This window comes from Primulina eburnea, chromosome 1, assembly GCF_022965805.1.
Source record: "Primulina eburnea isolate SZY01 chromosome 1, ASM2296580v1, whole genome shotgun sequence".
Classification (NCBI taxonomy): domain Eukaryota; kingdom Viridiplantae; phylum Streptophyta; class Magnoliopsida; order Lamiales; family Gesneriaceae; genus Primulina; species Primulina eburnea.
Genome location: NC_133101.1, coordinates 60,463,978 through 60,487,102, shown reverse-complemented (window position 1 = coordinate 60,487,102; position 23,125 = coordinate 60,463,978). Strand labels below are relative to the sequence as shown.

General features: G+C 36.4%; 3 protein-coding genes across 4 annotated transcripts; all 3 read left to right on the top strand.

The window, feature by feature from the left end:
- The first annotated feature begins 6,301 nt into the window (after positions 1-6,301).
- Positions 6,302-10,051, top strand: LOC140836364 (uncharacterized). Of its 2 annotated transcripts, none has more exons than XM_073201840.1 (3): positions 6,302-6,472; positions 6,694-8,319; positions 9,191-10,051. In XM_073201840.1, exons 2-3 carry the CDS (start codon positions 6,875-6,877, stop codon positions 9,438-9,440), a joined length of 1,695 nt encoding a protein of 564 aa, XP_073057941.1. In that variant the 5' UTR covers positions 6,302-6,472; positions 6,694-6,874; the 3' UTR covers positions 9,441-10,051. The 2 variants fall into 2 exon arrangements, with proteins under 2 accessions (XP_073057941.1, XP_073057949.1); XM_073201848.1 differs by having other exon boundaries at positions 6,458-6,482.
- Positions 10,052-11,224: 1,173 nt separating this feature from the next.
- On the top strand, positions 11,225-15,185 carry LOC140836354 (inositol 3-kinase). The gene is made up of 2 exons (XM_073201830.1): positions 11,225-12,332; positions 14,415-15,185. The coding sequence occupies exons 1-2, from the start codon at positions 11,487-11,489 to the stop codon at positions 14,697-14,699; spliced, it is 1,131 nt and encodes a 376-aa protein (XP_073057931.1). The 5' UTR covers positions 11,225-11,486; the 3' UTR covers positions 14,700-15,185.
- Positions 15,186-16,461: 1,276 nt separating this feature from the next.
- LOC140836349 (SMR domain-containing protein At5g58720) lies at positions 16,462-22,276 on the top strand. The gene is given in 12 exon segments (XM_073201818.1): positions 16,462-17,188; positions 17,190-17,448; positions 17,679-17,704; positions 18,568-18,678; positions 19,278-19,363; positions 19,683-19,897; positions 20,200-20,276; positions 20,376-20,432; positions 21,110-21,177; positions 21,260-21,366; positions 21,502-21,572; positions 21,902-22,276. Coding segments are annotated over 12 exon segments (1,515 nt in total). The 5' UTR covers positions 16,462-16,870; the 3' UTR covers positions 22,022-22,276.
- The last annotated feature ends 849 nt before the right edge of the window (positions 22,277-23,125 follow it).

Genomic DNA, 23,125 nt, shown 5'->3' with positions numbered 1-23,125 from the left:
ATAGAGCACTCAATGATACTCGAGTAGGTGAGATCGTATGATTAATGATCATAATATTTTTTTCGGGAAATTTGGGTTCACTCCCCAGCCGTCATTTTTTTTTGTGTTCAGTCCCTAGGTCCTTTCTTAGTACCACATTTCCACATGAAGTGTATCACATTTCCACATGAAATGTACCACATTTTGTATGACATAGTACCACAATTTTGTGGGTAGGGAGTGAAGCCAAAGAAATTTTTTGATTGGGGATTTTTCAATAACTTCCTCTATTTTTTTTATCAACATTTTTTCGAAATAACTTATCGCATAATAGTTAATTTAAAATTTTGATTCTCCCCCCTTCTTTTAATACCTTTGAAAGCAATATTTTTTATTAGTGAACAAATAAGATTTAAATAGTCAGTAACACTGAGTTTAGTTTTATTCTGGATATTGGTAATATCATTAATTAAAGACTTTTCACAAATGAATTATACCAAAACAAACACAAACTCGGAAGGTTCGATCTTGGGTGTAGGGGCAGTGCCCACACCTAGGATCAAAGATTGAGATTCATATCACGAGAAAAAAAAAATTAAAAAAAAAAATTGGGCCAGAAAAAATTCTGACCCTTGGATGTACCCCTGCAGGGAGTGCCTGCCTGCAGAGGTAGGGTGAAATAATCCCACAAACTCAATGTGACGTAACTTGTCAAATCGAAATTATGGATATATATTATAATTTATTTAATTTTATCGTGTCTTTTTCTAGTGTTGTTAGTCTTCATTCATATAATCTCACTCTCTCGTGCATGTAAACATGACTCTTTCATAAAATATTTATGAAAGATTTGATATTGTTCACAAACTTATAAAAATATAACTCTTTTGTCTTCAAAATATTGTTTTTCATTATAAAAGTATCACTTTTCTTTAAATATGTTATGAAAAATATTTTGTGTAATGCATATAAATTTGAGTGAAAATTATTAATTTTTATATTAAAAATTAACACTTTTTATCGGAAACACAAACCAGACCGACATGTCTTACGGATATACATATATGAGACTGTTGCAAAAAAAAATGTACTCAAAACTAAATAAGAGGAAAATGCCGAATGTATATAGACTATAATCTTATCCCTATTTATTTAAGAAATAAATAAATAACTATTCCTCTATAACAATCCAGCGAAAAAGCCTGCGTACCTAAAATACCAAAAAAGATAGATTTAATGATTTAAACGAAAATAGTATATATTTGTGTGTCTATTTTATGATTGTAGATCCGTGATATCAGTAACCCTAGATGGTTGCGAATGCCCCGTGAATTCTCAATGGTCAACTTAGGTAGCGGTGAATTGGCATGCGACTCGGACATGGTCGCTGCATTAACATCGCCACCTGCTTTCACTGAACAACTGTATAAAAGAAGTTTATTTTGACTCGCAAGTGGAAGAAAGAAATTGTTTATTTTTAAGATTCTTGCATTTGTCCATCTATACTAACACGAGGTATTTTATCATAAATATTTTTAGTTCCTAAAATACATCATGATGCTGATAAAACTAGTGATATTTGTCAAATGGTCGGGAATATGTTTTGGTAGATGAGCTCAGCCTATTGGACGATAGCTGAAAACACAAGCAAGAATGTTAGAAGGGAGTCGGAAGGTTTTTTTAGCGAAGTCAATCTGACAGCTCAAATAAGATAATATGAAAATAGAGAGAATTTTGTAAATGTTAAATATGAGTGAATGTATAAATAAAAACATCGAACTTGGTATCTATAAGACGAGTTATCATGTGAGTAAAGTTCTTCAATGATTAAAACTCTAGTCTTGATGAGATTTTAAATCTCCTTTAATTATTTTCGTGTTGGACTCTAACTTATTAGAATTTTAAATAAGATTGGATCAAATCTTCGTGATATTATTCTTTAGAAAAGAGATTTGTACGTTTGATTGTTAGCTCATTCGATACTTGAACTTTACTGACATATAGTGAGCTTACGTTGGCACTTCCTAGATCTAGGCTCGGGGCACATGAATCCTCATTCGAGAAATGAGGATGTATAATTAGGTCTGTTAGACCTCGACGGAGATATTGGCCACAACTTGCTTAATTGCCCTCATAATAAATATTAGGAGATAGGTTGAGGCCTCGGCGGGGAGGTTGGTCGTGACTTGTGTATTCGCCTTAGTAACGAGTACTTGGGAGGTCAGACTCTTCGGCCTGGGATGATCTCGCAGATGATCACCCAATGAAACTTGGTTATTGAGCCCGAGGTGTGTTCTTGGATTACCCTTAGATGTGATCTAGTTATTGGGCCAATTAACACATAACATTTCATTATCTGAGTTATCGAGAGTAAGTTGATCTCGTTCCGTGGAGTATCACAAGTCCCCGATCGAGTCGTGCTGACATAATAGACTTGAAGCTTGCATGTGAGATAGGCACATGACATGAGCTTGGCATGAAATGTGAGCTTGACATGAGCCGGTCGGGTAAAAACTCTTTTATTGTAACAACGAAAAGGTGAACTCAACTTGCATCGAAAGCTTGGCTTGCTATGGGCGATGGGCACAAAACAACGAAAATAAAATTTGTTCTAGCTTAGGGAGTTCTACCAAATAATAGAATAGTTCGTAATTATCAAGTAAAGTGAGGTTGGAAATAACTTAGAGATCTCGACCAAAATGCAAAAGGTCGGCCGAAGCTCATGGAACTCAGTCCAATGATCGTAAATAATCTTGCAAAGATTAAGTTTCAATATGTTGAATAGAACTCGTGGAGCTTGGCAAAAATGTAAACTAATCTTCAAAAGATAAGTTTCAAGGGGTAGACACGAGCTCATGGAGCTCGGTTAAATAATTGAATAATCAACCTCATGAAGGTTGATATGAGAGTTCGGTCGGGCTCAAGAAGCTCCACCAAATAGTTGAATGATCAACCTCGTAAAGTTTGATTTGGGAGAGGTTGGTCGGCTTGGAGAGCTTGTCCAAACAGTTGAATCATCAACATTGTGAAAGTAGATCAGAGAGAGGTCATTCGAGCTCCCCGAGCTCGACCAAATAGTTGAAGCATCAACCTCGTGAAGGTCAATCTGGTGGAGGTCGGTCGGTCTCATGGAGATTGGATAAATAATTGGACTATCAACCTCGTGAAGGTTGATCTGAGAGAGGTCGACCAAATAGTTGAATTATCAACCTCGTGAAGGTGGATCTGAGAGAGGTCTGTCGAGCTCGGGGAGCTCGGTCAAATAATTGAACCGTCAGAGGTATCTCGGGCTCGAGGAGCTCGTTTCAACACAATAAATAATAAAGATGTGAAGGCTAACATGAGAGAGATCTCCAATACAATAAATAATGACCTCGTGAAAGTTAATATGAGAGAGGTCAGGCGAGCTCGAGAAGATCGGTCCAAAACAATAAATGATAACCTCGTGAAGTCTAATCTGAAAGAGGTCGGCTAGATCTGGGAGCTCGATCCAACAAAATAAATAATAACCTCGTGAAGGTTAATTTAAGAGAGGTTGGTCGGGCTCCGGTACTCGTCCCAACACAATAAATAATAACCTCGTGAAGTTAATATGAGATAGATCGGTCGGGATCGAGGAGCTCGTTCTAATACATTAAATAATTACCTCATGAAGGGAAGGCTAATCTGAGAGGCCAACCGAGCCGAGGAGCTCGATCCAGTGCTTAATAAATAATAATCTCATGAAGTTTAATTTGAGAGAGGTCAGTTAGATACACCTATCGGGGAGAGATGGACTATGCTCATTTCGGATTAAGTATTGAGGACTCACTTTAAGCTCGACCTGAGCTTCCCTTACTAAGTCCCTTAGGGCATAGAGTAACCAAGGTGAGGTGAGCATGACGTGATCAGAGCTTCTGAGTTGAGGTCGTGAATACCTTATATTTTAGGTTGCAACAATTCAAGACAAAATATGAAATCTTATATAAATAATAAAATACTTGTATAAATCCAAAGGACAATGATTTGAAAATAAAATAAAAAGTATTGAGTGCAAAGAAACTAAGCACAATATTTGCGAAGCTGGTATGCATTGCATGGCCTCTTCAGCTTCTCGTCGACGGGGTCTCCAGATAGTATGCACATGAGCTGAGCTTCTTTGATACCTTGAACGGGCCTTCCTACATTGGATCTAACTTCTCGACCTCCACCTCTTGTACCTTCTTCAAAACCAGATCTCTAACTTGAAAGCTCATCTGCATGATTGTCCTGTTGTAGGACGAGCTATCCGCCTCCTATAAGCTTCCATCCTTATAGCTATAGTCTCTCTTTTCTCTTTCAGCAAATCCAGATCAACTACTCGTCTTCCATCATTCTCTTCATCGTAAAACATGAACTTTGATGACCTGAGATCTAGCGGATGACCTCTAGCATAAGATTTGGTCGCATATGACGGCTCGCTAAAGATCTTTTCGATGACTGGCCCTTGTTGAAGAGCTGGGACATGAACTATCACCAAAGAGTTAGTTGAGAATGATCTTATCTCTATGCAAAACTTACGCTGACGAGCTAATTATGACCTCTTATAGAAGAGTTAGCATGATATCTGCATGAAGAGTTGAGGATGACCTCCAACTAAAATGATACGGACGAGCTTCCATGGAGGAGACATGGATGATCTCTAGGCGCTACTCCAAAATATTCCGTTTCTACAAGAGATATCTACATCTTTTCTCAAATGTTTCCACATATGGTGCCAATTGATGTTGATCAAAACAGTGATACATGCCGAAGAGTCGAGAATATGTTTGGGAGTTCATCTCGCCCTGACGCTCAAGTCAGAAAATAAAAAAATGGAGGAAATTCTATAAGTAAGGAATATAAATAAATGTATAAATAACGTTATCAAATCTGATATTTATATAAGAAAATTTGCCATATGAGTAGAGTTATTCCATGACTAAAACTATAGTCTGGATAAAATTTTAAATCTCTCTGAATTCTTTCCTTGTTGGACGGTAGATTCTCATAATCTAATATAAGATTGAATCAAATCCTTCTGATATTTCTTCCTTAGACAAAACCTTTGTATGCCTGACTATGGGCTCGTTTGACATCCATGTAAATGAAACGAGAAGAATAATATCAAGCTCAACCTCGACTCATTTAAGGTATATATGTGTGTGTGTGTGTGTGTGCTCGAGCTCGATTTCATCTTTTATCATGAGGCACGATATTGGCTCGTTAATCGTTCATTTATCATGTTTAATGAATCTGGTCTGGGCTCGAGCTCGGCTCGTTAAGCGGGCTTGTGTTTTAGCTCAGTAAACAAGATCATTTTTTTATCTCATTAAGCAAGCTCGATTTCGATTTTGTCGAACATTCTTAGTCAAAGGTCAACTAAGATATGAAAATTTAAGAGACACTTCTTTTTAAACTCAATTTTTAATGTGACATGATATAAGTTATTTTTGTTTACTCAAAGTTCAACAAACTAATCGAGCTCGAGTTGGAGAGTTTACGAGCCGAATATCTTTAGTCGAGCTCGAGTTCTGGTCGGTAAGCTTAACGAATGATCTTCAATGAGCTTTTTACTGATACGAGTTTTGAATAGTTCGCGAGTGCTTAATTCGTTTATATTCCTAATTGGCGTGTAGTGAGCTTACGTTGGCCTTCTCTAGAGCTAGGCTCGGGAGGTCGGCACATGAACCTCAATTCGGGAGATGAAGATGTATAATTAGGTCGGTTAGGAACTCAGATGGGAGGTCAGCCACAACTTGCCTAATCTCCCTCATAACGGATATTAGAAGGTCGACTGAGACCTCGGCAACGAGGTCGACCATGACTTGCATAGTCACCTTAGTAATGAGCATTTGGGAGGTCGGCCGCTTGGGTTGGAGATGAGATCCCAGATGATCACCCGATGAAACTTGGTTATTGGGTTCGAGCTAAGCACTTGGATGAATTTCATATGTGATTTTGTCAACGTGCTAGCTAATTTCCGAGCTGTATGAGATATCACGTCAAATTTTAAAATATCACCTTTATTCGTGAGCCAAATGAAATATACAAAAAAAAAATATGATATATAAGATTATATTGATTTTTAGATTTTGAAGAAAACGAACTATTTGTATATATTTCAACGACATGTGGGATATATTTTCTTCATTTATTAAACGTTGGAATTAAAAATAAATATTTATTTCTTTGACATGCAATAAATTTTTTAAAAAATATATAATATAATCTTATCGTCCTATCTCTCTGGCCATAAAATCACGCTCTCATATTTGATTAATAATATAATAAAATCAAATCCTATAATAAAACGAAGTGTGGTGGGGCGCACTTGGATGTTTGATTCGTTTGACGTACTTTCCTTGGACTAGCCTTAGATTTTTTTTCTTCTCTATTTTTCTTTCCGAGGGTTGCTATTCTTTCGCATATATAACCGAACACACTCGTTTCCTCTTGATAACTGCGCTCGTTCTTCGCTCTGCGGATCTCCACGGTGAGTGCTTGTTCTTTCGGGATTCGATTTATTTGTGGGCGTATTAGTTTGTTGGGCCAGATGGAATTTTTTCGTCAATTGCGTGTTTGTTGATCCGAGTTTAATGGGGGGTGTTATGATTATAAGAACTGGAGAGGGATTGAGAATTATTTCTTTGTAATGATTTCATGAGCTTGGGACTGACGTGGGTTGGTTGTTTTGTTTTGTTTTAATAACTGCAGGGGTTTTGATTCGAGTTGGAAGTAAGAGAGCTTGGGGCGTTAGCCTTTTTTGGATCCGCATCGGAGGATTCGCTGGATCTTTATTTTGAAAGCTCAAAAAAGCTTTTCCCTTTGATTCGATTCTACTCTTTGAATTGGAATCTATATTTGTTTTGTTGATGACTTTTTCTTGCTTTTGATCATGGGATCGAAAGTAGCTACAACCCCTTTATGTTGGTCGCAACCTTCTGTTCCACCTTCACCATCATTATCCCAGACTTTAGCCTCTGCAGTTTCCTCCCCATCCACAAAACGATGTAGTTTTGGCAGTGGTAGTGGAGCTTTGTTTTGTCGATATTCCGAGAGGTCCCAATTCTTTGATTGCCGCCGCGAATCTTCAAAGCTCCACAGGTCTCGATCTTGTGATAATTTTAGATTCCGGGTTCGAACCATCAGACGAGCTTCTTCCGCCAGCTTGAGTTCGTTTTCTGATGAAGAATTCTCCAAGAATTTTCAAGAGCTTATGCTTAGATTTCAATCGTTGAACGACGATATGGGTACTCATGGTGGTACGTCTGAAGCAGATAAAAAAATTTCTGATTATACGGAAGCTTCGTGCGGACATACCAATGATAGTGAGGTTGGATTCTTGGAAAATCTGAAGCCATTTGATGCTGTAGAGGTGCCTGAATTTCTTGAAAGAGATGAGATTATTCCGGCCAATATTGAGAGGAAGGCAAACAGTGTTGACATTCCACTGTCTCTCAGAATGATTAAGAGGAGAAAACAATGGCAAGAAGGGTTCGTGGAGGCTGGACAGACAGCTTACTGCTCGATGAAAAAGGCCTTTTCATCAATGGTTTTCATAATACGAGAGCTTCATAGTTACTCTCTGCAGATGCGGCAGCATTTGTTATACGAAGATTTACGAGGGATCTTGGCTCGAGTTCAGAACGAGATACATGAATCTTTTGTGTGGTTGTTTCAGCAAGTATTTTCCCATACACCAACTTTGATGGTCTATGTGATGATACTTCTTGCGAATTATAGTGTTTATTCTGTGGCAAATAATACCGCTTTAGCATCCACAACACAAGTAAGAGCGTATACACCCACGACAGGAACGGTCTCGGTGATGGAGGATAAGTTTGATTCGTCTGCTACAAGGACATTGAAATTGTCTTCTTTGAATGGGAAGACGACTTCAATAGGTGGAAATAATGGCGGTGGAGGGAAACAAGGACCTGTTGCTAGTGGAATAGATGGAGATGGAAGATTTGATGACTCGAATTATCACTTTCATATTGTTCCCGATGGAATGACTTCAATTGAGAACCCTACGATGCCTAGTGGAGAAGAAGAACCGGTTTCAAGGGAAGTGTCTGATGTGGAAGAGACGAGCTTGTGGAATTCAATAGTAGACGAGGCTTCAAAAATGCAGAGTTTATCAAGAAACGAAGCTTTGGATCATGAAACAATGCAAAGATTCGTGTCGCCGGTGGATGCAAGGATTGAAGGTGAAGATCATCCGGAGTTTTTCAGAACAGAGCTGCAATACCAAACTGGCTTGGCACAAGATCCCAGGAATCCCCTTTTGCTAGCAAATTATGCTCAATTTCTTTACATCGTTGCACAAGAATTCGACAGGTACATCCTTTGTCTATGTTTCTTAGGTATCATTTTTATTTTTAGACTATTTTAAGTAACAACCAAGAATTTCCATTGTGAGAAGTGGGGTTAGACGTTACTGGGAGATATTATCATAGCGATATCATCATATCTTCGTTGTGAACTGCAAAATAGTCAAATTTTTTTTTTTTACTCTAGATGCGAGTCAAAAAATGTGATTTATATGGCTTAATTGTCGCTTTATGTGAAGTTGGGTCAGGTGTGTATTTCGATAGGATTGTGTGTGGTGGAAGTAATTATCTCGCTTTCTTTCTTTTAATGTCAAAAATCGACATGAGTGAACCAGAATAACGTGGGACACATCTTAAAGACTCAAGAAAATATCATCAAATCCTGGCAATTTTCTCTTAGGCTGTACTTGGTTGTCAGCTTCACTTTGCTTTGAAAATTCAAATTATTGAGTCCAATAAAGTTGGTATTCTTTATTTGTCTATATATTAGGTGGACTATCTCTCAAACATAAATATAGCTTCATACTTTCTTGTGATACTAGTCTCGTGACATGGTTACTTATTCGAGATAAATTCTTCATATATCCCCACTATAATAAACTTAGAAAATAAAGCATGTCTAATTATGTTCAGATTATACTTGGATACTGAAAAACATTTTTTCTACTAAACACATCATACCCTTGTTTGGTCTGGAAATTGGAATCTAGAAACCGAAATATCGCCACTGACCAAATCGGTTGGCCACGTACTTGCAATGGTTATTTATTGCTAAATGATTGGATTTTGATGACAGTCATTCAATTATTAATTGTTTTAGGTTATGATCAACTCATTCATAGTTTGTTCACTTGTCATTTTGTTTTTGGCTGAAACAGAGCAGAAGAGTACTTCAAGAAAGCCACAAAAGTGGAGCCAAAGGATTCAGAAGCATTGAACAAATACGCTAACTTTCTATGGTTGGTGAGGAAAGACCTTTGGGCCGCAGAAGAGATGTATTTGGAAGCCATTGCTGCAGAACCTGGGAATTCATTTTATGCTGCGAATTACGCCCATTTCCTATGGAACACTGGCGGGGAAGACACTTGTTTTCCTCTCGACTCTCCTGATCTCAGCACTGATGATTAGTTCTTGATACACCTGAGCTCTTGTTGATCAATCCTTACTCAAAATCCTTGCTTATCATAAAATATCTTGAAGGGAGAAGGGAGGTGTTGACCACCTGGTTTTCATTTATACATAATTTCTCCCCTTGGTTCTCGAAAGCGCCTCATTCCTGCATATCTATACAAGATCCGAGCAGGCGTGGCTGGGCCCTTCCATGGTCTACTTCTCAAACTCCTCCCCTGCTGCCTATAAAACAGATGTCCAAACATGTGTGAGTTTAATGAACTGGAGGAAATCTATTTTTGCTCTTAGTTGATTCGGGGGGAGTTTGATACATCTTCAAGAATCAACATACTTTAATAATCAAGTCTCGACTTAGTCATGCAGTAGTACGAATTCGCACGGGTTTAAATTGCCAAAGATTTACGAGTGCTGCAGCTAAAGCTGATGAAATCTTCTTCTTGAGGTCTGCTTCTCAGGAACATTATTTTTTTATTTGTGTGATGCATATTATGCTCCAGCAAATGGCCTGATTGTAATTATTCTTCTTTTTTCAAAAAATAAATTAAAAATTTGGATGATTATATTATATTGTTAAAAAAGTGCAAGTACATTGATTATGTGTCTGTTCATTACCTTTTCTTCTATAATTTTGTGTGATTTCTTCTATAAAAAAGTGCAATTACATGGATGATTACATTATATTGTTAAAAAAGTCGTCTTTTTCTATAATTATTCTAAAAGGGTTGGATGGATGACAGACCGAACCTATTTAATTAACCACCAAAAATACCAAATGGATTTTGAATTTGTTTATTTTTCTTTACAAGCAGTTAAGAAATATTTAACAAATGGGCCATTATTTCATTATGTATTTAAAATATATTCTTCTCAATTTTTAACATTTGTTTTGTCTTTATATTTTTCTCTTTATTTGTCTTTATATTTCTTATATGTTTAATTTGAACGTTATTTCATTTTTAAAAAATTAATTTTCAATAAGATATTCTTAATTCAATTTATTTAAAAAATAATTTTGTATCATAATCTATCGAAGAAAAATTGATATAACAAAAACAAAAACAAATTTCAAAAGGTTTGATATATGTTAAATTCAATCACTTAGAGATGTCGTGACAATCTCCGTTTTCCTAATCAGGATTCTCCATCTAATCTTCACAAGGATTAAGTTCTCATCATGCTCTCGTACTCGGTTTTATCTAATTAGTTTACAAATTTTCATCTCGACTTCGCAGACATTAAATCTTCGTCCTAGTTTTTATCATCACTTCAAATAACCTAGAAACGGTAACGATCCATGTCTTTAGTCACTGTCTTATTAATCTTCTATTTTTTTTCGATATTATTCAACGATTCCAATTCTAGTTTTCATGGGTTTTTTTTTTTTTTTTGAATTAATCACTTTTTGAGAACCGAAATCAATATGAAACACAAGTCACCGAACTCCCGTTTCGGTTAACCAAAAAGTGTATTTAGAGAGATGTGTATTTGAAATTCTAGAATTTATAGTATCAAATTTTAAATTCATATATTATTTATTTATATAAACGATATAGATGCAATATATATCCACCGATCCAAACCCAATTTTAAGATCAAAGAGACGAATGCAATTTTGTTAAAAATAATTATAATTTTCTGATTTCAAATTTTCAAAATCAATCTCACACTAAGTATAGGGCCTTTAACTTTATTATCAAGAATACAAGAAATGGGCCGAAATCCATTAAACGAAAACTGCATTTGGAAAACAATTTGAAATCTTCGCGTTTCCGAGCTTTCCAGTCCAACGTGTCGCGACGAATCTGCTTCCAAAATCACAGATGTCACTTGTCAAACTCCACCCCGGAATCTCCCGTCTTTTTCTTGTCTTTGCTGTGTTAATTGTGCTCGTACTTACCACGCAATTACCCCTGTATTACGTGTTGTAGCTGCGAATCCTGTGTCGCCGCGGGACGAATCAATCCCACCCTCTGCAGATTAATTATCATCGTGGGTTTCGTTCCCTTTTTCAATGTCCATTCAGAAAGCGCAACCCCGCTGCACATGACCAAAAAGATGAGACAAGGCGGAGTTGTTTCATGCCTGGTGGTTGGAAACTATTGCCATGACGTGTTGATCAAGGACGGCGAGCTGTTAGCGGAATCCCTCGGCGGTGCCGCCTCCTTCATCGCCGAAGTGCTCGATGGTCTCTCTGTTGCCGCCACTTTCATCTCTAAAGTGGGTTCCGATTTTTCCTACGCAGTAAACCACCCACCCCTCGTTTCAGCTTATTCCAGAACAACCCTCTTCCATGCTCACTTCTCTTCTCAAATCCAACGACAAGACCGCGTGCTCAAAAGGGTTCGATTCTGCGAGCCAATTACGCCCTTGGATCTCCCCGACTCGCGATTCGAGTACGGTTTGGCAGTTGGCGTGGGTGGAGAGATCTTGCCGGAAACGCTGGAGCGAATGCTCGATATTTGTGAGACGGTGTTTGTAGATGTTCAAGGATTGATCCGGGCCTTCGATGAAGACGATGGAACAGTGAGGCTTGTTCAATTGAAGGATTCAAAATTCTATAATTTACTCCCAAGAATTGGGTTCTTGAAGGCATCAGCTGACGAGGCGCCGTATATTGATGTTGACGAGGCGAAGAAATTGTGTTGCCTGGTAGTGACGAATGGAAAGGATGGATGTACCCTCTATTACAGGGATGATGAGCAGCAAATTGCTCCCTTTCCGACTGTACAGGTCGATCCCACTGGCGCTGGGGATAGTTTTCTGGGTGGCTTTGTTGCTGGGCTTGCGCTGGGGATGGCAGCGCCAGATGCTGCTTTATTGGGGAACTTTTTTGGATCACTCACCGTTGGGCAAATGGGGCTTCCCAAATTTGATTCGGGTTTATTGCAGGTTGGATTTATGTAGTTGATTGATGCTTCCTTTAATTGCTTTGTGATACCCCTTGTTTATGCTCTGTGTAATAGAACTGTGTTGCTGTCGAATTTGTTTCATGTTCATTAGTCTGTTCTGAATGATCTTCCATAGACACTTGACTTTGGTCACTTTGCACGAATGTGGCATTCTCTGAGCTTATTGGTCTGACATGCAATAGACACCGTATAGGATTCTATCTGGTCAGCCTTGGGTCCATGAAGTAGATCGATAATTCGATATGATACAAAAAAATAATCAGGCTTTGAATTTTCCAGAATGTGCCTTTTGGAAAGGTTTTAAAAATGATTTAGAAATTGGATACGAACTCTGCTGTAAAAAATCATGAATTCGCTTCAAAACTCAAGTGGCGTGTTATTGGGTTCTCATCAAGATTTATTACTTCGTCTATTATCACATAGATTATTTAAGACTCGTGACTTTTAGTTCTGGTTTACACTTCACCATGCAGAAGTTACACTAATATAGGAACGGACGAGTTTGAATGCTTTTTCGTTGTTCCATTCTTCCATGTCAGGATGATAATTACCCATATGGACGTTTTAAGCAGGTACAAGTTTAGAAATTACAACCATGGATAGAACCCTCTACAGAAAGCTGCAACTTAATGTTAAAAATTAAAATCATGATTTTCCACTCCATTGTGGTTGTTAAGGGAATTCCATCTGAAACATGGGACTAGTGCTTTGGCCTTTGTTCAAATTGACATGTTAAATTGGACTGAGAGTTATATGATGTTGAGCGGGTGATGTCTCTTGCTGGTATTAGATGACAACAAATACATTTGTCACCTTTTGAGGAAACTTAGAACAGCCCATTGAAAATTTTAGCATATTCAGTTTTTTGGCTTGTTTCTCATGACCAGTGCAGAAAACTGCTTCTGGCCCATGACCAGTGTGGTCTAATACATATGTAAGAAGGTTCGGAGGTATCTCGTGGTATAGCCCAAATAGGACCGAAGATTTGGTTATCGTCTTTAGTATTTCATTCAGACATGGAAACACTTTTTCTGAAAATTGAGCTAGCAAAACGCATTTGTGTGTTTTCTACTACATGCATCTCATGTAGTGGAATTGATTGAAGAGCGCTTTTGGGGAAAAAAACATCTTTAGCTTTCAGAAACACTCCTTAGAGACCTTTATTGTTTCAGGTATCATTTACATGTTTGTATCCTTCAAATTATTTGCTCAATCCATCACCTCAATTTTTTAGCAATCCAATAATCTAAAATGATGATTGTGCTAGATAAACTATACATTCATGTGTAACATAGCAATCCAAGCTGACGTTGTAGTAGAAATTTTATGGAGTCATCCATTATTACTATGAATTATGTTCTTTTGAAGGGTGATTCATGTATAAGGATTTCTTGGTTTGATGGCTTGTAATGTCAGGGAAATTTCATTATTTATCAGGGAAAGCTACAGAAATGAAAAATGGCAAACAAAAGCAAAAAGGACAAACGAAATTTTCCTAATGTAAAGGTGGACTGAGATTATCCTAAAATGAAAAACTCTTGGACAGTTGTGCAAAATGTTGGAGATGCATTGAGATAAAAGAAAGTGGCTTGGCTAAAATAATTTGCTTCAGTCGTTTATTAGTCATATCATTTACTCTCCTAATCTGTACTACTCCTATCAGGCGGTAGACCTTTTGCTGGTGGGGCCAGAACAGAAACATGACTTTTCCTTACCATTTGGCAAAAACAGCTACTACTTGGTCACTATGTGGCTGTATACATGCTTATTCCAATTGTTTATGAGTTTCCCAAACGTTAGCTTGTTTTATAGTCAAATATATGATTCTTTATCAGAATTAGTTTATAATAGCCACATTGTCTTACTTCTATAAAAAGTCTTTTCCTCTGGTCTCACATTCTGGAGAATGGCTGCTTAAAACAGTGGCAAACTTGAATTCTTTATCATTGGGTGAGGGTGAGGGTGAGGGGTGAACGGTAGTTAACATGCAATTTCCTTGTGTTATTTGTATTTCATGATCATGTTATCTTGCTGAAACATTTTATTTTGAATTTCCTTCTAGAGAGTCCAGGAAGAAGTGCACCGGAAGAGGTTGCGGTTGTTCGAATGCCATGAACCGGGAAAAGACAGTTCACTATTTATGAAACCTTTAGATCACGAAGATTTCATTACAGCGCTTTCTACAGCAAAATCATTGCTCACGTGTCCTAACCCAAAAAGCCAGGTGGGGCTGGCAACTTTGCCTAAAGTGGTAGAACACTATAACCACTTACCCTCCGGTCAGTCAAAACAATTTCCGGGCTTCGTTTTTGATGAACCAATTTGGTCCGGTGATGAAGTACCTTGAGAAGGACAGGATGTCCAACATCTTCCCTCCCCCATAAACTCAGGGAAAATAAAAACAAAAAAAAACGAGGGAGGATAGCAAAAAGACGTATCTAATAAAGTCAGAGCATAGTCTTGATTCTCGCTCACAAGTCTATGCTATGTAAACCTTAGCTTACCCACTGATAGGTTTTTAGGCCCAACGAGTATCATATAGACTTGCAAGAGTGGTGACATCTTGGCCAGATGATCCACTTCTGCTGATGATGTCTAAAACAAGAAGCAACCGCGCCGCCTGTCCCCAATCCCATCCCGCCTCCCTCTTTGAATCTGTGGATCCGCCCTAGTAATGGCTGATGACATGCATTGAATGATATTGCCTTCAGAAAGAAGACATGCTTTCGAATATCTTAACATTGCCTCTGACTTCAGCGTAGATTATGTCTCTATCGGTTGGTTGTTTTCATTTACTCTTTGGGCATTTCATCTCATTTCATTTTTAATCATAGATTATCTTAAAAGTCTATTTACTTTAACGAAGAAACTGACTTTAACGAATATTTGTAATTAAGTAATTTATCATATAAAATATGAGAAAAAACTATTTTGATTTAATTGTAAGTTTAAGGAATTAAGCTCAATCATTTTTATTATATTCAGTTAGATAAAATTTTAATTTTCATATTAATTTTCTAAACAATAATATATTTATTTGTAAAAAATATTATGATAAATAAATATAATAGTATTTATATTGCAATATTAAAATTATTAATTAATACAAATATATCTCAACAAATAAATTATATATTCAAATTTAATATATTTAAACATATTTATATATATAATAAAATAATAATATTTTGTGTCTACATTATAATAAAAAAATTTACAACTCAATAGATAAATCATATATATAGCTAAATATATTTTATTATACTGATAAAATATAATAAAGTAAATATTTGTTATTGAAATCCGGAAGTATTGTTCTCGGATGATAGAAGAAACCTTCTAATTTTTCGAAATCTGACATTAATTTTTGTTAAGAATTTCAAAAAATGTTCAAGACGAAAGTTGCAAGTAAAGAGAAAAAAACACGTGGTTGTTAGAACAATAAGACAATGACACATGAATCTCACTCATTTTCTTGATATTTGTGTATCCGATGTTCAAAAATTTTTATACTTGATTTAGATATTTATGATAAGTTTCATGATTTTTGGACAAGTATTTTAATTATATATAATATCTTTATTTTATTATTTTTATATTTTTAAATATTATTTTAGTTTTCTATAAAAAATTATTTATAAGTTTTAATTTTATTAATATATAATAATGGTGAAAAAATATCATTTTATTATATGTTTATAAATAAATTTTAAAATATATTATATTTTAATATATATTTATCAGTTAATATTATAATATTTTTATTTAAAAAGTTATGATACTTATTTATTATAATAAATAAATAAATTATTTTGAAAAATTAAATTTTTATATAGTTGAATTTAATAAAAATATTGGATTTAATAGCAATTTAGAGAATGGGTTAAATTGATTTTTTTTTTTTTGGTTGAATAATTGACCAATTAAGTCATTTATAATAGCTCATGTATCAAAATACTTTTTATTTTATAAATATGTATTAGAATAACCCTGAAACCTTTTTCTTAAGGCTTTTCAATATATATATATATATATATATATATATATATATATATTATAAAGTTAATTTTATAAAAATCTATTTCCACGTCGCCGACAAAACCGGAATCTCGTATTCTGATTGACGTTGAAATTCAAAATCAAAACATCTAGCTCGATCCCAAATTCAACGCAACCAAATTCCAACCCTGAAAGTTAGGGTTTCCATCCCAATTTGTTTTGGAATCAAAACCCATTTTTGTAGTCCACCGTAATCATTTTCTTCTTTTCATTTTTATCAGATGGTTAGGTTTATTCTTTTCCATCTCCCCCTATTCATCATTTGGATGGATGAGAATATTTTTATTGTTTGATAAGTGGGAGGGATCAAGAATGGGGACGATTAGGCGATTTTTGTATTTGTACTCGTAACTTCATATGTATATAACTCTTGTGTTTATATGTATATAACTCTTGTGTTTAGCCAGTGAAGTACCGGCATATTTATGTATAGGTGTATCTGTATATAATTGCTAAACGATGAACCACTCAAAGAAGAAGAAGAAGAGACAACGAGTTTCTGGAAAGGAGAATGGGGGTATTCAAGCTGCACCATGTAAATTTACAGATGAAAAAGACCAGAGGAATTTGAGAAATTTATTGATGGCTTTTAGTTCTTTGTCTCTGGAAGAAGTTCATACAGCTTACAAAGCAGCGAATGGGGATCCCGACGTGGCTGCTAAAATTCTTGCCAATTTAGTTGAGAGTGCAGCGAGGGAGGATCAGAGCACAACATGCTCAAGCTCCAGTAGGAATGACAACGTGGGTTCAAGCTCGAGTTCATTTGCATCAGAAGTTTTTTGGTGATGCTAATGAATTCCAGCAGGTTGGGTTCAACCGGAAGAGTAAGCCCAAGTCGAAGAAAGTCATTGCTGCTGCAGGCACTGTGTCGACGGTGTTGGGCAAAGACTATGTCCGTTCTACTCCGAAGAAGGGCCCTTCTAAATTGAAGGGATTTCACGAGGAGAGTTTGAACAGGAAGGAAGCTGAAAAGTTCTTATGTTCGATGCTTGGTGAAGAGTGTGAACTAAGCTCGGCTATAGTTAGCGATGTATTAGGTAAGTTGCTTGTCATCGTTCTTTGATGAAATGATAGTTATCCTTTGTGGCTCTGGCGCATAGTTTTCCAAACTTGTACGATCTCTCTCTCTCTCTCGCGGGGTTTTTTGGGCGGTTGGATGACTATTGTAGATTGGGGAGGTTAGCTTTGTGTACGTCCATCCAATTTATTGTGTTGGATATTTCGCAATTGTTTTGACTTAACTTTTTTCTTTTTTTACTTTCAACAGGTCAATGCGGAGATGACCTGGAGAAGGTAACGAGGCTAATGTAGCTTCTTTTTTGAAAGAGTCGATCGTGAAAACTGTTATATTTCTGATTCAGATTTATAATTTATAGCTACGCAACACTGTATTTCTTAATAATGGTCATATTATTTATTTTCATGTCAGCTAAATACAATCTCCTTTTCTTTTGGATCCTAATCTTTGAGAGCTTGAGCAATTTATATTTTATCCCTTTCTTTTTGTTCATTATCTTCTTTAGAATCCAAACTAAATTCGCAAGACAATGGAGTAGTACACAAACAAAGTAAGAGGTATTATCAAGAAGCACAATTTCGAGGCTGTTAAGTTTGCCAGAAATAATTAACCCAGGATGGAGTAAATCAGAAATAGATTGTTACAATGTTCTGTATGCTTTCTCTCAGATGAGCTTCAAGAAACAAATAATTTTTGCTGTGGTTGGCCCACAATGCAGATTGCACAAATAGCCCAAGGAACCTTTAAGTATTTGCCACTTCATAGTGTGAAAAAGTGATGTGGTTTCCTGATCTCTTTTACTTAAGATGTGACAATTATATAAAAAATACATTTCTTTTTGTTAGTTCATCTCTCTAAAAAATTAGTAAAAATTATTTGGGAACAACATTATGCTCTTCTGGCTCTCTAATGGCCCTTCTGCACAGCTTGGTAAACCGAATTCACATAATTGCTGACTTATCAGTAATATATTTGGCATTTAAGTAACAATCATTGGTTTTACACTGATTTTGTGCATACAGTGCTTTTCGGCAATGTTTGTTTTTCTTTCTTTCTTTTTGCATGGAAACCGGGAAAGAGCAGACTTTAGTATCAGCTTTTTTATGTCAATGGTTGACTCTTTTTTTCCCTCTTACAGGCTTTAGATGTGCTGCTTGAGTTATCAGCTACCTCAAAAGAGCAGGTCCATGGTCTTTATGAATCCGCCATTAGAGAAGATGCTCAGTATCTTCCTGAATCAAACAACAGCGTATGCTATTTCTACTAGTGTTTGATGGATTTTTCTTAAATCACAATAATGCCAGTTGAACTGTTTTACAATATAGTCGCATTAATGCTATTGCTTGCTGTGTATAATTCCATATGTGGTGAAGTAGAGCATAACTAGACACTAATAGAAGTTATAGATAATTAGTTGTTGAATTCTGAAAAAGGATGTTGCAACCACAATGTAAGAAACTGAAATCATATGCAAACGGAATTGAAATGTTTTCTCAGAGTTAAACTCTGTGTACAAAACCCTATTCTAAGCTAGTCAGAACTCTCAACAAATGAAATAACTGAATGCCTAACTCAACACAACTCCGTGCTCTTATATTACCCTTTCCCCTCACCCAAGTATTGCTTCTAGAATTCTTTTCATGACTATACGCTGACTTTGGCCCATTTTATTTTGGTCCAATACATTTAAATCCCTAACAAAGGATTTGACTGCTTGCCCGTATCTGTTATGTTTCATTTTTCTCCAGTGTATTATATAATTTCAATAGAATATGTATGTTATAGTCGATAGTAAAATCTTAATTTAGAAGGCACAATATTTTCATTTAGTTTGTTATTTCTTTGCAGCTAACTGACAGAACACTTGACTCAAATTTCCATTCATCTGAAATTAAACTTAAGGACAATCCTTGGTTTACAGGAAATCATTGCAGGTAATGCAGCTCACATGTTAAAACACTGATTGAAATAAAGGTTGTTCAATGCTTACTGACTGGTTCAAGTACCTTGGAATGGGATCAGGAACACCTTGTCAAGCTTGATCGAAAACCACATATAAATTATCTGAACATCAAGTCAATTGTAGCACTTTTTAAGTTTCATCTTTAGGGAAACTTAAGTTGTTCATCCCAGGAACTATTATTGTCCTACTAACAAATTTCAGTGTCTGTTGGTGCATGTTATATCTAGAACATTAGAGCTCGGAGGTAAGTTTTGAAGCTTGCGTTGATTGGTCTTTTTTGTTTTTAATAGGGATCTTTCAAAAGTTACCGGATCTAGTGAATCTCACGTCTCAACAGAGATGAGATATTTGAAGTCAGAGATTCCACAGCAGTTATTGGAGTCCTTGTTTAACATGCCCACTCCCAAGACTGCTGAACATGAACCAAGAACCATGAACTGGAGAAATGTTGTTAAGAAAATGACATCCCTCAGTCAAGAGGGTGAACAACGGAAGCCTCTCCAAGGTACTTGAATTATTCAAATGTCTGTTGCTGAGATGTTTTTCCCTCGCTGTTTTGCTTTTGTGTTGTACATACAAGTCATTAACTCAGGCTCGCTATTCTGATGAAAGTATCGATTTTGAGAATGCCACATCAATTTTAGTTTTACAGGAAATAAATGACAAGTGATTCATTAATTCCTTAGTTTACAAAACTAATTTGGTATCGTTTTTTTTTACTGTGGCAGTGTCTCTCAGTTTCTATTACGCTCTCCTGAATTCCAGGCTCGTGTAAACTGTTGCATTATGGTCTATCTGTTTTTGTAGGTAAAGGAGACGAATATTTGGCACTCAGAGCTACTGCAAAGCAGCACTGGGAGTCAATGAAATCTTACTATCAGAAGGTAGTGCATCCTGTGGCCTTTGTCTATAACTTGTGTTTGGTTATGCTTTTGGTTTTTCTTCGCTAAGCTTGTGGGCCTGAGAAGAAAGATTTGCTGCAGGCTACAACTGCTTTTGCAAATGGAGAGAAGGAAAACGCTACTTATCTCTCTGAGCAGGTATGTTACCTGGGGAAAGTATCTGGACTTGTGGTATTTCTATCACCTGTTAGGGTAATATTTCGGGTTAATTTTCTTCTTTATAATGCATCATAATTTTTAATGAGATTTTGACATGTAAATGGCTAAAGCTCACCATTCTCTTGACACAGTTCATTTCTTTGTTGGGAATGCTCCATGATTAGGTTTGGAAAAAAAATCCTTTCAAATATGACTTTAAAAGAAAGACACACCTCCTAAATCATAAAGCTTTATCCAACACCCCTCTCGAATTGGGTGTTTTTTAGTTGGAAGTTTCTACATCTCGAAATAGATGGTTAACATACTATCAATTGGGATTCTAATGATGGTGCCCTTTATATAATACATATATATAGAGATAGAGACATAAGCAATGGTGCCTTTGTTGATGTACCTTTTATAAGGATAAATATGGTGGTTATCTTCTAGTTTTGTTTTTAAAGGCAGTTTGCAGTTGTTTTAAGTTACGTTGTTTTTAGTAACTGAAAAATTTATCAAGTTATTTGCCGCTTGCTTCTTTTTATGTTCTTTTGTTGTTTTATTTTTCCTCGTATTACAGGGGTAGAGGATAGAATTGACTTGTCCCAATGGTGAATTGTTTGGTCAACATTTACACTATATAGCTGTACTAACATATTTCCTCTGAAATGTTCCAGGGTAGGTCACATAATAAAATGGCTCGCAAGGCAGATGAGAAAGCTAGCCAGGACATATTTACTGCTAGGTGGGGCTGTTGGATATTGAAATTGTGAACACTCATTCTGATCCAAAGTTAATTGTCGGCCCATTGATTTCTTGCCCTGCAGAAACAAAAGTATAGAAAACGAGATAACAATTGATCTGCATGGACAACACGTTAAACAAGCAATGAGGCTTTTGAAGCTCCACCTTTTGTTTGGAGCATACGTTCGCTGTAAGAATCTGTGCCATTTTGACGATTTTCTATCGCAATGTCATATATAATGATGTATGGGTACAAGCTTGTTGGAATTTATAATCCAAATTTCTTTTTCGTTTTTTGTCTTTCTTGTTTTTACTGAATTTGAAGCTGTGCGGTCATTCAAAGTTATCACTGGAAGTGGGAGCCATGGTTTGGGCAAATCAAAGGTGAAAACTTCGGTATGTTCAATACCCTTGGCATTTATCCATCTTGTCTAGCTCTAGCATCTGGGAGATTTCTCCCACTCAGATTTGTGATTTCTGTACTATCACAGTGATTGCAAGGCTCTGTAACTTTTTGGCCTTTTTTCCCATCATGTTCATACGATAAACTGATAAACGTGTACAGGCTGTAATATTGTTTTTCTACCATTCTACACATATGTTCCCAAACATTTCAGACGCAGTAGTTGGTTTTTACATCACACTTGTCTGAAATTGTCCTCTTATCTTAGGATTACCTTTGCTACCTTTACCAATGGATATCATCTTTGGGTTGCTGCATGCAGGTCATTAATCTTCTAAAGAAAGAAGGTATAGAGTGGTCAGAAGTGAACCGGGGAATGTTGTTCGTAAGGCTTGATGGACAGAGAGATTTTGGCTTCCTAGATTCTGATAGTGATATCTGAGTAGAAGGTAAATATTTTCACGTGTCCCAGCGCGGAAGCCAGGCTTATCTAGTTTTACCAGAAGAATTTCGGATAGCACGTTCATCGGCTGAAGAAGCTGTTTGAACAATGTTCCGAACTGTGTCCAGATTCCCGTTTTTAACATTTAAAATAGGCAATCGGAGCCCAGCTAACTTCTAATTTAGCCATGATTACGATGTATGAATTTCGCAACCGTTGAGATCATATGGTAATCCATCGGATAATCTCATTTTCGTTTTCTACAATTATTATACCTTATTTCAATCAAATATATATTTTTCCTTTTAAAAATATATCATCTGAGATTATTAAAAAATTAAATAACTCAAATTCTCTTACTAGTTACGATGAACGACGACATATATCCCAAAGACAACATGAAGACCATCCAACCTGTTGACAGAGGAGGAAGTAGCATTTAAGCATCAAATATAAGATGCAGAGAAAAAGACCACATGGGTTGTGCAAGGTGATGCAGAACAATTAGGTATAGGGATACTGTCTCAATTATCACCAGATGAAGAACAAACGAAGTTAAAACTTTTGGTTAATATTGGAAATGGATCCGGTGCTGTGCACATCATCACCATTGGATCATGTGGATCCCAATGTCTCTACTGTGCACAACACCGTGCTATGAACACTAGAGGATCCTCATTCGTCAATATTAGAGATGAATGAGTGTTGTTATGAACAAGAACAAAAGAGTAGATAAATAGCAGCTGGCTGTCACAGTCGTGATGAAAAACTGAGAGCTATTGGTGTCGGGCTCAGCATTTGCCATTGGCCAAAGTCCTGAAAACCGGACAAAGGGTGTCATCGAAATCATTTTGATTCATAATTTGTGCGGCGGAATAGGCTTTAACATACCAGGTCCAGTGTGATTGATTTTAAAATTTTCATCAGCAAACTTCTCCCCATAGAATGGTTCCCCGTCTCTTCCATCACCCAGAGTAAAGTCACCTCCTTGAATCATGAAGCTGGGTATGATTCTGTGCATTGCGCTTCCTTTGTAATGCAGAGACTCCCCTTGTTTCCCAATGCCCTTCTCCCCAGAATTCAGAAAAGAAATGACACATGAAA

Bases quoted from the DNA above. Each gene is read 5' to 3' on its own strand.
- LOC140836354 (XM_073201830.1), top strand. From the start codon at position 11,487: ATGACCAAAAAGATGAGACAAGGCGGAGTTGTTTCATGCCTGGTGGTT. The intron at 12,333-14,414 runs GTTGGATTTATG...ATTTCCTTCTAG, and splicing joins TTGATTCGGGTTTATTGCAG to AGAGTCCAGGAAGAAGTGCA.
- LOC140836364 (XM_073201840.1), top strand. From the start codon at position 6,875: ATGGGATCGAAAGTAGCTACAACCCCTTTATGTTGGTCGCAACCTTCT. The intron at 8,320-9,190 runs GTACATCCTTTG...TGGCTGAAACAG, and splicing joins GTTGCACAAGAATTCGACAG to AGCAGAAGAGTACTTCAAGA.